This window comes from Thunnus thynnus, chromosome 23 (genome assembly GCF_963924715.1).
Source record: "Thunnus thynnus chromosome 23, fThuThy2.1, whole genome shotgun sequence".
NCBI classification, from domain to species: domain Eukaryota; kingdom Metazoa; phylum Chordata; class Actinopteri; order Scombriformes; family Scombridae; genus Thunnus; species Thunnus thynnus.
Window position 1 is genome coordinate 24,324,984 of NC_089539.1, and position 19,278 is coordinate 24,344,261.

At 37.1% G+C, this 19,278-nt stretch overlaps 1 protein-coding gene across 3 annotated transcripts in view; it reads left to right on the forward strand.

The window, feature by feature from the left end:
* The first annotated feature begins 269 nt into the window (after positions 1-269).
* The window catches only part of LOC137176282 (calcium-activated potassium channel subunit beta-4-like), a 44,181-nt gene continuing 25,172 nt past the window's right edge, over positions 270-19,278 (forward strand). Inside the window, exons 1-4 of one of the 3 annotated variants that reach the window (XM_067582479.1) lie at positions 270-363; positions 6,761-6,870; positions 8,118-8,646; positions 13,675-13,845. In XM_067582479.1, coding sequence (XP_067438580.1) covers positions 8,482-8,646; positions 13,675-13,845 — 336 coding nt within the window. In that variant the 5' untranslated portion in view covers positions 270-363; positions 6,761-6,870; positions 8,118-8,481. The other 2 variants (XM_067582478.1, XM_067582480.1) reach the window with 2 other exon arrangements.

Below are 19,278 nucleotides of genomic sequence, written 5' to 3' on the forward strand. Positions count from 1 at the left end.
TTGAGTTTCTCTGAAAATGCTAACTTTGTTTTCAAGAAGTACAAACATCACAAATAAAATGTTTGAAATCGATGATGACGCCAGATGTCAAAGTTCACAAAGATCAAGAATGTCTGCACCCGAATTTAATACAAACAAACAGCAAGTGAAGATGAGGAGACTGTAACCTTCCTCACATCAATACATGAAACTAACAGAAACGTCATTTTTCCATCATGGTTTTTCTTTGACTGTCGCTCTTTTAATGACGTCATCCCGTCGTGTCTTCTTCTTCTTCTTCTGCGGCGGTTTAACGGCACCGACTGTTTATCTCCTGATATTCACACAACAACAGCAGGATAGAAACATCACAGGAAACATCAGGTAGAGTTCCTGAGTTACTAAAATTGTTCCTGGTGCTCTGGAAATGTTCTCACAGGAAGTCTCAGTCTTCAGTGCTGAACTTCACACAAACTCAAGACTCATAACTGCTTTTTTTCTTTCATTTGCTTGTATTTAGTTTGTAAATTCTCTGCATATATAGTTTCCATGCCTCCTGATATTCAGTTAATATAAATATAATGTTATTAGTGTTTAAATAGCAGTTATGCAACGTATCTAAAAAAAAAAAAAGTGTAACAAAGAGTGTGAGAGTGAGTGGGCGAATGTGAGAAGTTAAAACTGAAACTTACTTTCTTATTAAAGCAGATGAAGAAACTCCTCTTTTAAACATCACAGTCACACAACATTAACTTAACTGAAAACAACATCACGACTCATGACGTCTTTTTGTTGTTACCTTGTCTCATACAACAACAACAACAACAACAACAACAACAAGTTTCCTGTAATCTGTAATGAATCAGTCATCAGTCGGAGCTCCACAGCTGTTGAGATGCAGCAGAAACTAACATCCAAGAGTTAAAGAAACTTGTGTTGCTGAGTTTTCTTCTTGCAAAAAATATCAAGACAAACTACTTCATTTAAGTACAGAAGTTACAAAACCTTTATTATTGTGGCTTCAGTACACGATTAAAAACCAGACTGATGTGTATCGACCCAACACTCGTCTGCCTCAAGGTCAAACAATCACAGACCGACCAGTAAATACACTCAATCACACACATGAGACTCTGCAGAGAGTATTGATGAAAACAAAGATACTTGTGGATTGTCTCCAAACAATACAAGTTAAAGAACAGTCAATTAAAGTCATAATAATAATAATAATCATTCTGGGAGATTGACAGATGGATATTTATCCTTTGCTTTTTACTACTCTCTGTATTTCCTTTAATGATGATAATAATATCTTTATTTGTTCAACAAACAGGATTAAAACATCTGTGACAGTTTATTCTTGACTATGTGAAAGCAGTGTGATAAATTCAGCTGTTTATTATTTGTTGCAAAAACTAATTATCTAATAATGTTAGTTATATAAAGTTATAGAAAAAAATTAGATTAAAACAACAATGAAAAGTTAAGCTACACAATTGTGAACAACATAAACCAAGACTATTATATGTAATTAAATAAGGTAAAACAATTATAAAGGCAATAATTAATAGAGAGACTGTGTTAAATTAATGCAGATAGGGAACAAAATTCATTTAAAATCACTAAAACACTTCAAGAACCAAGCATCCACATCATTACTGGTTGAGAAACAGTATTTTAAACTTTATACAACCTGTTGAAATTTAGTCGTAACTTCCTCGTTTGTCAAATTACAGGACTGACTGTCGTTTTGTGTTCGGCTTCTGCTGCTGTCAATGTTTGGAGTCGAAATAACACATTGAACATAATACGCTGCCCTCAGTATGATGGTGCAGAACAGGGCTGCAGCATCACTCCATTACATTTTTTACATCACAATGCTTTGAGAGTGGCAGCCATCATCTCCATAATGAGGGATATTACCTGCCGCTGGTGGGATTTTCAACCAAATGTTGCCTTTGCAGTGAAAGCACAGCCGCTCTTTGTACAGCAGCACGACTTCTGCTGTTTGAGGACAGCGGGAGCAAATATTGTGCAGCCTGATCGCATCGTCTGAATGTTGATTTGAGTCAGACGATGCCCTTTTCTATCTGTTCTGTTTTATTTTCTGAAAGCACAAATCCAGTCCAAAGAGGATACCAACTGTCGACACAGTCTGCATCATTTACATCCTTCATGCTAATACATCTCTGGAGATGTGTATATATATATATATATATATATATATATATATATATGTATATATATGTATATATCAATTCCCTCCATTTTGCTTGTTTACATCCAGCCTGAGTTTTAATCTCAGGTGTGCTGAGTGATATTTCTGTGCTCTTCCTCATATTGCTGTTTTCTGACGCTCGGTGTTTGTGAGCGCTCTGCAGAGACACGTGTTCCTCCACGCTGATGTCCGTTATTATTTGTAATCTTTTGATCCACAGAGATGATAATAATCCTGCCACATGCCTCCCTGATTACCAATGCATAATGCTGAGGCTTTATTCTGGAGCCTTTCAGTGCTTCACGTTTATGCAACAGGCCGAGACAGAGCCGCAGCAGAGGGAGATAATACCGTACGTCCACTAGAGGTTGAAGGATATCATTGTTTAAAGGTCAACACTGATATTTTTACCATGCAGCTGCAAAAAAGTGACAGGATTCAATAACTTCACTATTATTTGACCATTTTCATAAAAAGAAAACCCTTCCAGTATTCAGTGTTTATTGAGGGAAAGACTCTTAAATTCTTAAACAGCATTTCGATGATGAAACTAAATTTTTCCCCTGCAACAAAACTGATTAAATGTTTGAACTGCAGATAAAAATGACACAAGTTCTTCCTTTGTGACAACATGCTGTGCAGTCTAGCATTGTTCAAACCCACAGAACTTTATTTGTAATTCTGGTGGACATCTGGAACATTGCAAATATACCAAATATGTCAAGCTGAAATTTGCAAGCGTATGAGTCTAAAATGATACACAGGACATATATCAAATGTTTACATTGGAGGAAATGGTGCAGCCATAGAAAGTCCTCTGATTTTGAATATTTCACTCAGTGTCAGAGCTGGAACGAGATGTATCAGGGCTGCAACTAATAATTATCTTTATTATTGACTACCATCACATGGTTAAGAGAGACTCTCAAACCGGTTGATTTATCTGACTTTGGCGATTTTTTGTACTTGTAGACATCAGTATACTCCAACAGAAGTGTTTGTTGGATGGTCAAACTGTGTCTGAAACCCCTGTGACAGTTCCTGAAACTTTCTGAAACAGTGCATACATTTCGAGTAGCCTCCTCAGCTCATTGTTTTCTTTCTGGCTGCACATGGATGGTGTGGTTCAGTCCCTTAGACTCTCCAAACTTGCGGTAAAATTATAAGCAGCTATTTCCAGGAGACAAGTTCTGATGAACACCACTGTACATGACCTGCCCTGCACCAAGCAGCGGACAAAGTTAGAGACTAGCTGGTGGAGAAAGTGGAACATCTAGCAACTAAAGAGACAGATTTTTTTTCTCAGGAGTTGGTGGAGACCAAACCAGAGCTAAAAGAAGAGTTGATTTTGGACTTACTGTGTGTTCAGACAGCACACAAAGTGAATTTTAGAGGTGGCGTGATTGCATACAAAGCCAATGGAAAGATGAGATTAGGCACAAATTGCCTCAGGGCAGTGCAAATAAACACAAATGTGTCCATGTGAGTTCAAAATGTTTCAGCTCGAGCAAAACATTTGTGCATATCTCGGGGATTTACGTATCTACTTAAACGTAGAGAGACTAGAGGAAAAAGGAGAAAGGCAAAAATTTGTCTTTCAAAGGCGAAAATTTGCTTCAATGTCTTTCTGGACGCACCTTTACATCCATCAGTTGGACACAAACATGACACCGATGGGATGATTGTGTTGTTCTGTGTCTACTGGATGTCTAAATAGGTTGCTGTTTGCTAACATGTTAGCCAGAACAACTTGATAAGCTTCTGTTCCTGTGTTCAGCAGTCTTTCTGCGCCCTGGTGGTTAAAAAATGATTAAAAGCAGCCTAAACTATGCTTTCCTACAGGGATCCGTTCTTGGGCCCTTACTATTTTCCATTAACATGCTACCACTTGGTCACATTAGTAAGAAACACAGTCAGTTACCAGTTCTATGCCAATGATTCACAGTTATATCTCCTTTGACACTAACGACATCAATCAATTAAGTAATCATAGAAGATGAGAAATGTGGACGATGGTGTCTGTGTTTACAAAAAGAGTCTGATATTTGGACAGGCTGGGACAGACCACCGGCCAGCAGGAACATCATAACAGCTTCTGCACAAACACCTAATAGTGTGTTTGATATGGTTTTTGGATCCTCAGCCCTCGGCGTGTCAACAAGTGCCTTTTTTACACAGGCTGGACTCTTCACTGCAGGCTGAAAAGGAGAGAAGTCAATACATCTCAGTCAGCTCATTGATCGTTGGTCCCTGGAGGCCATTTTGGACGGCTGGTTGCATCTTTAACAGCGATCACACTCTAGCAGTCCACACACACACACACACACACACACACACGCAAACACAAACACGATGAAATGAAACTTTATCGATCCACGTAAAGACACTGTGTCATCACAGCAGCAAGTAATGAAGTACAGTAAAGATAATAGACATTATAGATGACAATACACATTTAAAAACACATCATTCAACAAATACAACGACCCAGTGAGTTTCTATTATAGAAAACAGCAAGATAATGTTCCTGAAATTACATAACCTTGAAAAATAATAATACATGTAGGGTTGGCCGATATGATGGTAGTGGTAATATTACCGTAATGTCTACCATCAGAGATTTATACTGTGGTTGCCATTGGTTTTATTTTTGCATCATTATTTTGCATTTTCCTGAATTGTCAGGTAATTAATTCACTGAATTAGACAAAAACAGACATTCCCATCTTGTGATTTTATCCTTAAACTGTTTCCCAACTTGTTTTCAGAAACTTTCCTTCATCAGCGTATAGCGTTACCCTAATATATATATATATATATTAGGGTTGCAGCTGGTGATTATTTTCATTATCACTTAATCTGTCGATTATTTTCTCGATTAATCGATTAGTTGTTTGGTCCATAAATGTCCACAAACGTCCACATCAGTCCACAACCCAAAGATATTAAGTTTACTGTCATTTGTCCAAGCAGCAACCTCCGGGGCTGAAAAATGAAGCTAACGTGGAAGTGCCAAAAACTGCAGTTCCTTGAACGGCCACTTGAGGCTCCAAAAGTGAGTCAATCCTCATAGACCTCCATGTTAAAATGCCCAACTTCACAGCAGAAATAAACATGTTTATATTCTGGTACAGACAGTGATTTTTTATAACTCACCCATTTAAATTTTATGAGGGTAATAATTAAGGACGTGGCCACTTTGAGTGACAGGTCACTAACCGCTAGATGGCTTGTTTCAGCAACCAGGCTTCATTCAGCCACCTCAGCTCCACCTCTTTGTCCATTTTGGATTAGCTGGAAGTCGGAGACGCCCACTTTAAGCTTCAAAACCGCTCTCCAGAAACCAATGGGTGACGTCATGGTGGCTCCATATTTTTTACAATCTATGCATTTGTCGATCTCATCTACTACAACTGAAATGTAGAGTTTAAAAATATCTATAACCTTAATGCCTGTCCAAGTAGTTTATGTTTTTCTACAGTAAGCACCAAAGGTTTATATTAAAACTTTCTTGCTTGAGACCTGTTAGCTTTAGCCTCAATATTTTAGCATTACTGTATATCATGTAATTATGTAGTGATCGTGTGCATATTTAAGACCCTTTTACAAGATTCTAAGTTTAAACAACATTAAAAAGTCAGCTGCAGGCACAGTTTTTTAGCCAGTTTGCAGATTTGTAATGTTAGCATTAGCTTACACTAGCTAGCTGATAAAATCTGCTGGCAACAACTGTCATTTAAGACAACAAAATCACCTTCTGTTGGCCAGAAATGAGAAGCTGATTTTGTTTATTTCTGTGTGAAAACAAAGACCCTTTGTTTAAAAAATTATATGGTTGATGATAATCATTCCACTGTTAGCATTGTAAACTGCTTGATGTGCTTTGGTATTGATTAAGGGGGTTGAGACTTAGCAAACAGTGAACAAGTTCATTCTTGGCCTTGAAGTTGACAAAATAATCTCATCACAAGGAACATTTAGTCGTTGTTCTGAAGCTTTTTGTAAAGACTAAAATTTCCATTTACTATTCACTTACTTTTTTTATTACTATTTATTCAGTATTTAAGTTAACGTGAACGAGAAGTCAAAATGCTTAAAGTACTCAGAAAATTCAGTCCAGTTTTCCAAATTAACCTTCGGTGAGATTATTTTGTTAACTTATTTCATTAAATATCTAAAGATGGAAATATGCTCCCGACAATCATCAGTGCAGAAAAAAGTTACTGTAGATGTTATTTTTGTTTGATTCGAGATTGGCAGATTTTGAAAACTTAAACTGTCAAAATCATTAAAACTTAGGTTTAATCTCGATGTTCATCTCATTGTGTTCAGTAAATATTTTATCAATAACTGCCTGGTATTGGTAAGTTGATCAAGACCCTACTTTTTTAGTATATTTGTCCTTTATAAAAGCAATCATGAAGCCCTGAGAAACGGAGGATTCTGAGAGAGAGTGATGTGCTCTCCCTGCACTAAGAGGCTTATCTCATCCAGCATGTAACAGTGAGAGAACAACAAGCAGCCAGTGGCGAAATAACATATAAATCTGGATTGAATCATCAGGCCACCGTGACGACCGAGCATCACTGAACCTGCAGACAGAAACAGAGAGCGAGAGAGATGAAACCACAGAAACATCCCAGATATCTGCAGGCTGCACTACATGGCCAAAAGTATGTGGACAACTGAACACTACACACATATCAGTATAATAGTTTCACTTAAATACAATTTTGAGGTACTTGTACTTTATTTGAGCATTTCTATACTTGATATTTCTACTCCACTACATTTCAGAGGGAAATATTGTACTTTCTACTCCACTACATTTATTTGACAGCTTTAGTTACTTTTCAGATGAAGATTTGACACAATGGATAATATAACAAGCTTTTAAAATACAACACATTGTTAAAGATGAAACCAGTGGTTTCCAACCTTTTTGAGCTTTTGACGTCTTACAAAAAGCAGTGTGTAGTCGGGGTCACATTTCACATGTCTATGAGTTGTTAACAGCTCCACCAAATAGTGATTTTTCCCTCTAAACTTCTCACATGCTTTCATTTCAATAAATGTTCAAATGATCCAATATTTCAGCAAAAATCAAAGATTAGAGAAAAAGGCCAAAAACTGAAAACAGATTTGTGTATCAGAACTTTGTTTTTTCTTCTTTCCTCTCCCATTAATCATCTCACCACCCCTCAGATTTATCTGCTGACCCTTTGGAGGGGCCCGACCCCTAGGTTGGGAACCACTGGACTAAACTAGCTAACTGTATATAAAGTAGTGTAAACTAGCTCCACCTCCAGCAGCTACAACAGTAACATGCTGCTCTAACACTGATGCTTCACTATTAATAATCTAATGATGTCATATATAATAATATATCAGTCAGAGGGACCAAACCACTACTTTTACTGCAATACTTTAACTACATCAAGCTCATAATACTTATGTACTTTTACTGCAATACTTTAACTACATCAAGCTCATAATACTTATGTACTTTTACTGCAATACTTTAACTACATCAAGCTCATAATACTTATGTACTTTTACTGCAATACTTGAACTACATCAAGCTCATAATACTTATGTACTTTTTACTTTAGTAGGATTTTTCATGTAGTATTAATAATGTACTTTATTACACAGTCATGGCAGTTGATTCTCTGCAAAATTAGTATTTTTACTTTTGATATTTTCAGTAAATCTAGCTGATAATACATTTTAAATGCAGGACTTTTACTGATGGAGTATTTTTGCTACTTTTACTGAAGTAAATGATGAGTAGCCTACCTAAACCACTGCTATTAAGTGAAGTTCATTTGCGTGAACTGACCCTTTAATATGGAAAGTTGAGGGTTGTTTCGTAGTAAAAGGTTTTTATTTTTTCTTGTGTTACTTTCTTTTGCAACAGAGACTTAAAATGAGCAGAATAAATGACAGAAATTAGGAGGGAGGAAGCTCACGAGGAGAGGAAGTGAAAATAGAAGATAAATAGAGGCAGTAGAGTCTGAAAGAGAGAGGGAGAGAGAGAGAGAGAGAGAGGGAGAGGGAGGGTAAATGAAGCCAGAGGCAGATAAAACCGATTCAGAGACAGAAAGCAGCCGGTGTTTAAACTCAACAGTTTCTCAGCAGCAGGCTGGCAAACGCCTCCTCCTCCTCCTCCTCCTCCTCCTCCACCTTCATCATCCTCCATCCTCCTCTTTTTCTCCTCCGCCTCCTCCTCCTCTTCCTCTCCTCCTCCTCTCCATGCCGGCGGAGGTCTCCGCGGGGCTGCCATGGCGAAGATCCGGGTGTCGTACGAGTACTCCGAGGCCGAGGACAAGAGCATCCGGCTGGGGTTGTTCCTGATCGCCTGCGGGATCCTCAGCCTCTTCATCCTGGGCTTCTGCTGGCTCAGCCCGACCCTGCAGAGCCTGCAGAGCAAGCCGGCCAACTGCACGGTGAGCCCGGGTACCAGCTCCGCGCAGCCGCCGGTGGTGGTGTCGGAGCTACGGACTGTAGTAGTTGTTGATGTAGTAGTAGTACTTAGTAGTAGTTGGAGGGTTAGTGGATGAAGTATTAGGGCTCAATAATATATACTAATAATAGTGACGTAACTTGTGACAGTGGAGTATTTGTGCTTATGTTTAGTAGTTGTATTATTGTAGTAGTAGTTTTGGTGTAGGTTGTGTAGAAGCAGCTGCTAGTATTAGTAATGTAGTATTTTTTTAATGATATTAAAAATATGGTTAGTATTTTTTGTGTATTAATAATATAATATCCAGCTTTTAAGTAGTAGCTGTTTTACCTGTATGAGTTTTACTATTAAGATAAACTAGTTACTATTATGAGTGTAACAGTAATCGTAATAATAGTGACGTATTATCACAGTGGAGTATTTTAGTAGCCTAGTTGTATTATTGTAGTCGTTGTTTTGGTATCAGTGGAAGTGTTGGCAATAACAACAGTAGTACAAGCAGCTGTTAGTATTAGTAATGTAGTATTTTTAGTGCTATTAGTGTCCAATTCAGGTGTAGTTGTGATAGTACTAGTCGCTGTGGTAGTATTTTTCAAGTGTGTCTTAAACCAACAGTCAGGAGCCCAAATGAACATTAAAGCTGTTTTTCTTGCTGTAATCATTCCTCCTGTTCATACTGACCATTAGAAGATCCCTTCATAATGACCTTACAATGGAAGTGATGGGGGACAAAATCCACAGTCCTCCTTCTGTGCAAAAAATGTATTTAAAAGTTTATCTAAAGCTAATATGAAGCTTCAGCATCCAAATGAGTCAAATCAAGTAGATATCTTTCAACGTTACAGTCTTTTTAGTGCCAAAGTCCCTCTTTTTGTTACTATACTTCCACCTGCAGCTCAACAGGGAAACACTGTCCGAGGAAACACAAAGAGGGAATTTGATGCTAAAAAGACTGTAAATGTGTCAGATATCCACTTGATATGACTAACTCAGACTGATGAAGCTGAATAGAAGCTTCACAGACTTTTAAATGACTGTGTGGACACACTGTGGATTTTATCCTCCATCACTTCCATTGAAAGCACATTTGAAGGATCTTTTAATATCCAGTATGAACAGGAGGAATGATTACAGACACCTGACTGCTGGTTTAAGATACACTTGTCCTTTAGTTTATTGTATAGTTGCTTCAGCAATATTAAAACTAGTTACTATTATGAGTATTATTAGTTTATTGGGGTTACTATCAGTAGCAATACTAGAAGTATTAATAGGTTATTGGCTGAAATGATTAGTTAAAAATAGAAATTTTGAAGATTTGTTATTTCTTTAAGTCATTGATTAAGCAAAAACCAAAGAGGCTCTGATATCAGCTTTTCCAATTTGATGATTTATTTGTTTTATCTAATCTAAGTTAAATATTTTGGACTTTGTTGGATTGAACAAAACATCTGAAGATGTCACCTACTGTTCAGCTCAGGGATATTTTGATAGACATGTTTCACAGTTTTCTTTTTGGCATTTTATAAACTTCATGAATTTATTCATTGAAAAAAAAGAATCGATAGCAAAAATTAATTTCAGCACAAGTGATAATATAAAGGTTGGAAGTGGTGAATATGGCTTTATTCAGTTTGGTCTCACGTACAGCATGAGAGGAACACAGAACATCTCTGAACATCATGATGATTATGTCATATGTGAGTTTACATACATGATATTGTCATATTATTGGAAAACGTCTTTATTAAAATTGTGACAGTAACTGATGATGGTAGAGTACCTTTATTAGCTGACATCATACTGTCCTGCTGATGAAAATGTTAAAACCATTGTTACCTGCAGAGCTGCGACAATCAGCTGAATAATCGATCGACTAGAAATTAATCAGCATCAACATTCTCTCGTTTGAGCTTCTCAAGTGTTAAATTTGCTGCTTTATAATGTAATGAATATATTGGGGTTTCGGGCTGTTGTCGGACAAAACAAGACACTTGATGACATCACTTTGGGCTCCAGGAAACTGTAAGAAGGATTTTGTCTGTCATATTTTGATGTCATACGGTTCAGATGGTTAATCTACTAACTAAAAAAGTTGTAGAGATAGAAAATAATCATCAGTTGCAGGCGTATTTACATGTTTTCTATCATTTGAGTGAAGGTGCTCTGTGTTAATCTCCTTCAGACACTTGAAACGAGTGAAGTGTAGAGTGATGAATCAGCACAGGAACTAATACACACCAGTTTTATTAATTTGCTGTTAACATGAATAATTATGATGGACAGTGAAGGTGATCAGATCAGTCACCCTGAGATGTCAATCAAACGTCACACTGACGCTGGAACTGTACGTTACTGACTAATGGCCGACCTGAAACTCTGTCCTGTCATTACTTCATTATTTCCTTTAGTTTTGGTGTTTTTACTAAAACAGTTTCTGATTCTTCTCCATTAAAAGTGAAGTTCCTGTTTTCCGTAACATTACTACAAAATTGTATTTACGTCTAATTCACTTGTAGTGTTTCTCAACTATACAGCTGCAAGATAAATATGTTTTAATAATCTATTAATCAGTTTATTATTTTCTAGTCAATAAACTGTCAGAAAATAGTTACAAATGCCCATCACAATGTCACAGAGATGAATGAGTCAATGATATAAAACTGCAAAACAGCAAATCCTCACATTCAAGATGGTGGAAGAGCAACGTTTTTACTTGAAGAAAATGACTCAAGCAATAATTTGAATATTGAAATAGTTGCTGTTAAAAATCAATTAATTGTTGCAGCTTTATTCCCAATCAATCTGTTAAAATCTGTTAAAATCTGTAAAATCGCTTCATCTCTGACTTTTTGTTGTGGTCACTGACGGCTGATTCATCATTTGTCAAAACAACCAATCAGAGTTTAGCAGGCGGGAATTAAAAGTAGATAATCCTGCTGTTCCTGAGCAAGAAAAATGGTGACATACATGAACGAACAACAACTCTTATATATTAATCGTAGCTTTATTGTCAACTGAAAATGATGCAATGATGAGATGATTATCGGGCCAGGTTTTTACATCTTTAAAACAACACTGACATATTTTAAAGGTTTTAAATATAATGTATCATATTTTTTTATTCCATCTGGAGCTTCCTTCACTCCCAAAAGAAGAATTCAAACAGCATGTACAACATCGTAACAACTAACCGACTAAAAACTGTGTCGTGAGCCGTTAAATGTTGAGAATCCTTGAGAATTAGAGTTGAAACAACTGGTTAATTAACTGGTTTTGCAAACAGTTTTGATAATTGTGTAAGCCATTTGTCAATCAAAAATGTCGTTTACTGGCCCCGACTGCTCAGTTATGAAGTTCTCTGTTTTATATCACAGCAAACTATCTTTAAGTTTTAGACGAAACTATGTGAAATGTTTTCACTATTTTCTGACGTTTTTAGACCAAACAATTAATCTATTAATCAAAAATAATTAATAGATGAATCAGTAATACAATGAATGTTAGTTGCAGCCCTGCTATGTCATAATTTTAGTGATGACTTTGCTGTTTGTTTGGTGTTTTTTTTATACAGAAAATGGGTCCCTCCATTCTGAAGCAAAACATGACCTTTGGTTTTCACACACAAATTTAACATATTATTTGAAACGACAGGTCAACCAACTTCAAGCCTTTTTGCACTTATTTAGTCATCAAACATATTTAGTCATTAATCTGTTTTGTTTTACGAGCCAATACAAAGTGTGTTTTTGTACCTTCAGGTCATTTGGATGTGCAGGTTCCTTCATGCTGTGTCACTTTCCACTGCGGATTATTAAAAGTGTTTGCACAGCCTTTTAAAGCCACTGGGAGTTTTCAAATTGCAGGCGGCCACAGCTTGCACTCCTGTTTACTGCGGATGATGAATTCATACTGACTTGATTTATGTGGCTGTTAGCTTATTGCATCGTCCTGGAATAATGTTCATGCATTATAGAGAGTGGAAGATTTTTTTTTTTGTGTTTGTTTCTAAAAAACCAATGTCATGTGGCAGTGAGAGTGATGTCATTCACTAATCCACTGCTTAATATAACATAAATCACAATACTCTGACTTTATTGTAGCTCTCCGACCTTTTGAGTGATGAAGAAAGCTTTGACTTTTATCAAATCTGCGTAGATTGATTGTGTGTTACACGTTTATTGATATTTACTCTCATGCATGCGGTTGTTATTTATGTTATGTCTCTGTTAATGCACAGAAGAATTGCTGCAATCAGTCTTCATTTTTATTTGAAATATCTTGATCATTCAGGTCACGTTCTCTGACATATTCAGGCCTGACATCCAAAGATATTGTTTTGTCATTATTCAGTGTCTACACACATATTGATAGCAGTTATATGTATGAACAATTGTTCAGTAAGCAGTTTACAAAGACAACAGTGGCTGATATTGAAACATTGGGCCCTTGATTTCAGACATAAGTACAGTTACGAATGATTATTTTCATTATTGATTAATCTGTCGATTATTTTCTCATCGTTTGGTCCATAAAATGTCAGAAAATGGTGAAAAGTGTCAATCACTGTTTCTCAAAGCCTGAGAACCTAAAATGTCTTGTTTTGTCTCAACCAACAGTCCAAAAACCCAAATACATTCAGTTTACTGTCATAGAGACTAAATAAACCAGAAAATATTCACATTTAAGAAACTGGAATCAGAAAATTTGGATATTTTTTTCTCAAAAAATGACTTGAAACAAACAATGAATGATGTCATATACAATAATATATCAGTCAGAGGGACCAAACCACTTTTACTGCAATACTTTAACTACATTTTGCTGTTAATACTTATGTACTTTTACTTAATAAGATTTTTCAAGCAGGACTTTTACTTGTAATGGAGTATTTTTACATTGCTGTGTTGGTACTTAAGTTAAGGATCTGGGTCAGAGAGAAAAAAAAGTGGCTAAATTAAATATACTTAAAAATAGAAAATATTCTCATTGTCTGTTTTCTGTCCTCCAGGTGGTGTCGGTGTTGCGTCCTGAGGAAATGTTCGAGTGTGTGTTTACCTGCGGTGCGGACTGTAAAGGGACGTCGCTCTATCCCTGCCTGCAGATCTTCGTTAACAACTCGGAGTCCAACTCCGTGGCTCTGCTGCACTTTGATGAGCAGCAGCTGGTCCTCAACCCAAAGGTACCGACAAAGTGCTTTTTATTCGTTCACTGTGGTGTGTTAAACTTACAAATGATAGCAGCAATGTTCTTTGTTTTAAAAGTTTCATGTTGAGATTTACATAAAAACTTCAACTTCAAATTGCAAATGTTATTATATCAACCCAATGTACGTTTTTTTACACTTTAGCTTGACTTGAGCCAGCTAGCAAGAGTTCTGCTGGATATTTGTGAAAATTGTGGCAAATTAGAAGCTTTGTTGAGTTGATGTAACTGTAACTGTAAGCTAGCTAGCTGATATGGCTAACATTAGCTTTATCATCAGTGTCTTATCGGTCCAACAGATGCAGATTTATATTATTTTATTCTTTAGATCTACAATGTTTAGTTGATTAATCAGTTAGTCGCCAACTATCGCCAACTATTTTGATTATCAATTAATCGTCTTGAGTTATTCTTTAAGAAAAAAAGTCAAAATTCTCTGATTCCAACTTCTCAAATGTATTTTCTGGTTTCTTTAGTCCTCTATGACAGTAAACTGAATATCTTTGGGTTAAATGAACCAATAAATAAAAATAACGTTGCCAATGCTACATCAGTATTAAAGAGTGAGACCGTCCTCTGAAGAAAAACGGCTACTAGCAAAAAAGGTGGAAGTGGTGTGACCTTGTTATACAACCACAAAACTTTGTTGGAAGTGGATGGTTGGGTCAACAAATGTCCAACTTTTTCATGGGGGATCTCCGTTATGTTTCCTGTTTCCTTCCTACTGTCAATGTTGGTTGCTCTTAACTGCAACTGTCATTTAAAAGTCTCTGTGAAGCTTCTATTCAGCTTCAGCAGTCTGAGTTAGTCATATCAAGTGGATATCTGACACATTTACAGTCTTTTTAACATCAAATTCCCTCTTTGTGTTTCCTCGGACAGTGTTTCCCTGTTGAGCTGCAGGTGGAAGTATAGTAACAAAAAGAGGGACTTTGGCACTAAAAAGACTGTAACGTTGAAAGATATCTACTTGATTTGACTCATTTGGACGCTGAAGCTTCATATTAGCTTCAGATAAACTTTTGGACTGTGGATTTTGTCCTCCATCACTTCCATTGTAAGTGCATTATGAAGGGATCTTCTAATGGTCAGTATGAACAGGAGGAATGATTACAGCAAGAAAAACAGGTTTAATGTTCATTTGGGCTCCTGACTGTTGTTTTAGGTTGACTTGAAACAATGTGAACCCGTCATTTAACCAGCGATGACAGACCTGGAAACACTCGTATATGTTGTTTTTAAAGGAAATAAGAAACAACATATTAAGTTTGAAGTTTCAAAGGCTGCATCAGTGTTCACTCAGGTTTTAGACAAACTAAACCAAGTAAACATAATGAATGTGAGGCAAGACATTTATATAAAGATATGGAGATATTTGTCAGCGTATCTGTGTAGAGTTAATGGATTTCCCAATAAAAAAAGGCAATTAAATTTCAGTTGATTGATGACTTTATTTCTAAACTTTTAATGTCAGACAGTTAGTAAATTCATTCATACTGGTTGTGGGTGAACTGGTTAGAGTGGTTGACGAGGATTTAGCACCACGCATCAAAAAACAGGTGAATCAGAAGTTAAATGGCTGAATGCTGAAACACTTGAAGATAAAAGTGGATTGATGTTTGTATCGCAGCATCTGAAGTCATGAGCTGAACAGAAATAGACGGAGTGAGAATGAACCAGTGAGACACAACAAGCGACCCTCAGCGTGTGAATGAAGGACTTAAAGTGAATTAAGGACTTTTGTCCGTGTCCGACTGAAAGGAGGAGACGGGTGGGTCCAACACAAAACAACACCAGCACAGACTCATACAGTACTCAGTGGGACGTGCACCTCTTCCTCTCCTCTTCTTCTTCTTCTTTGGTACACGTCCGCAGCGTCGCTACAGCAACAGAATAAATATAGAGGAGGGAGACGGCGCGTCATCGATGCCGCTCAGTTGCCATGGCGACCGTAATGGAGATGATGTGGAGAGACAGAGAGAAACAGAGAGAGAGAGACGAGTCACGCTTCATTCAGAAATCCTTTAAATGTCTAATAGAGAGAGAGAGAGAATATTAGGATGGATGTCACAGTCTCTCTCACTCTGTGACCTTTTATATATAACTAATGAGAGAGCTTCAAACAGAAAACCTTTAATGCTCCACCCCCTCCGAGGTCTGAATATGAAGAATGAATACTTCATTAACATGTTGGAGAGAAGACAAAACCCCCCAGTGTTTCTGTCCCTCTCAAATTAATATTTAAATATGTGGACCAGGATCCATAATCCAAACAAAACATAGATCAGTTTGTAACGATATGAGGTCTCTTTTACACTTGTTGGTTGGTTCATTTGGTCCAGATCATAGCCTGTATATAACCGGTGTGATGTCACCTGTTGGTTTCATTGGAGCTCAGAGTTGCAGGTTATGGTCGGCGCCATTTGGAGCCAAGACCTTCCAAATAAGGAGTGCAGAGTGTTACTTTCATGATCTCAGTTATGCGAACACAGCAGGTACTAATCCAATAACATTAAACTTAGTGAAATATTGCCACAATAGTCCGAGTCAGTGTGAGCCAACTGTCAATCACAGCTGTCAATCAACACCCACACGGCAGACATCAAAGCTACTATAAGTCTTCAAATCTTATTAACGGAGCAATCATTTCCTAAATGACCACCAGCACACTTATTAGAGGGTCTGAATTTAGAGATTGAGACCAGAATGACTCGTTAAAAAAATGATTGACTCAGTATTTCTAGAGAGAAGTTGAGTCTTTTTGAAAGGGAGTCAGTTGGAGCATCTAGCGGCCGTCGACGGCACTTTAAAGCCGTGTTTCCACTACATGATACCAACTCGGCTCAACTCTACTCACTTTTGGTACCAGGTACTTTTCCGGTTTTCCACTGCATGTAGTACCCTCTCAGTGGCGGCAGGGTTTACAGGGATGATGGTTGCTGATTGTTATCTTCTAATTGTTTCATGGTGGTTACGTTCTAAAACACAGATTAATGACCATCAAAGACTCAACAGATGATTTACTCTGGAGACAGATGGTCCTCGACGGAGGTGATATCAAAAAAAGTACCAGATACTGTACCTGGTACGTCAGCCTCAAGACGCGGTGGCTGCTGATTGGTCCAGATAAAGTGTAAACATAAAGTCATCTGGACCAACAGGTGATGGAAGAAAATCTCATTCTGGTGACTGACAGCAAGAAATGCAGCACTTTACTGAACCCTCATATGTTTATTCATCTTCTTTGGAGTCACAAAGAGCTCACCAAGAAATAATTGATAATGTGGTATTTGTCTAAACCAGTGGTTCCCAAACTTTGAGGTGACGGGAGAGACGTGACAGAACTTGTACTCTTGCTTTGAAGCATAACTCAGTCAAATCTGAACAGATATGAAACATGTTTTTAATCAGTGTGATTAAAAACAAAGAAGAAGAAGCTGCAGAACTTGCCTGAGAATCATCACATGTTTAAGTTTTCTTCAGTATCAAAGTGATCCAGTGACAGTCGTCTGTACTTTCATGGCAACACTGCAAACAGGAGCTGCTAGAAGCTCATCCAGTATCTTTAATGGAGACTATTTGTCAAACTGTAAACACATACTGGTTAAAGTTGTAGCTCACAGTTAACTCACTGAATCCATGGCAACGTTACACTTCCTGTTCACATCCCCTAAAGCATTATGGGAACTGTAGTTCCAAAACTGAGAGCTTGATTACCTCCAAATCAAAGTGAGACAAGGAACGAAGAACAGTAACAGGACAAAATCTATTCATATGAACTTTTTTCAATACTTTTATGACATCACTAATGCTAACTTACATATATACATATTGGAGATAAATACTGAAGTGTCTGGACAACAAACATATAAAAACATATCATAACTTTTAGTGATAATGGATAAAACTATGAAAGTATGATCCAGGTTATTAAAACGTGGGATTTTCCTTTGACTCTGTGACCTTTTACCTGCAACTAATGAGAGAGACAGACGGACAGACGGACAGACGGACGCAGAGAGTTAATTGCACTGGCGTTTATAACGGACGTCGTCCCTGTAGAACAGCTGACTGGGAGACAGATGAAGAGAGAGAGAGACCTGCAGTTAATTGGTGTTGTGTCTATAGGGGGCGATTAGTTAATGGAGCCGCCTGTGGATCAGATGACTGACATGACATTAAGATCAACAGCAGCAGGACTGTTACAAAAACCAACCGTCTGTGTGTGTGTGTGTGTGTGTGTGTGTGTGTGTGTGTGTGTGTGTGTGTGGTAGTGTTAAAGGATAATTCTGGTTTATTACGACTTATTTTTGTACATTTTTCCATAGTTTCCCCCCAATAATAACCATTATTTTCATGATCGATACTTTGTTGAGTGTTTCCTTGGTTAATCGTTTGGTCGTTTGGTTTATAAAATGTCAGAAAGTGGTGAAAATTGTCTGAAAATAACTGTTTCCCAAAGTCCTCAAATGTCTTGTTTTGTCTTGATCAAAGGTCAACAATCCAAAGATATTCAATTTACTATCAGTGAAGACTAAAGAAAGCAGAAAATATTCATTCATATCATATTATATTCACATGAAAAGCTTGAAGTAGAGAATTTTTGCTTTTTTTCTTTAAAAGTTGAAAAATAAAAGATGAAGTGTTTATGAAAACTGTTGACAGGCTCATATCTGAGATCTGGGAACATGATAATGTCACTAAAAAAACGTCTGGTTAGTCAAACTTATTTGGAGGATAAAACATCACTTAACAGCAAAATTATGTAACATTCACCACAGAATACAGATGGATTTTTACTCACATTTAAGTATTTTCTAACATTTTCTTTACTTTATAATTTATATGGATGTTGCTGTAAAGTGTGAAGGGTCACTGGTTACTGAAGGGTTTTTCTCCATTCTGTATTCCTATTTTTTAATTTTTTCTGTAAACAATCTCTTCAATATTACTGATATTACTTAATATTACTCTCCGGTATAATGTAAAGATCCTATAGGTTTATATTCTGACCACCAGTTTCAATTATTTCAACTTCGTTTCTGAGAAATCACATTTTGTCTGTGATTTTTTTGGCCTGGTGGACGGGTAAGAAAACTACAATACCCATGAGCCTCGGCTGCCTCGGTAGAGACTCACGCTGCAGATTGCAAAATCAGTTCTCTCAACATTGTAATCTTTAGAAAAAGAGGTAGCGCTGTGCTCCAGGACCGTGCTGTTGAAGATAAGGGTCATCACATAGAAGGAAAAAACAAACTTTGGTTTTTTAATTGTAAGTAGCCATGATGAATAAAAGTTTTTTAACTTAATCTCAGAGTTTTTTCATTTCTGCACCACGTATGAAGTTTGTTTTTTCCTTCTATTGTAATCTTTAGCTTCTGCCCGCCGTTAGCGGCGCATGTGATTGGCC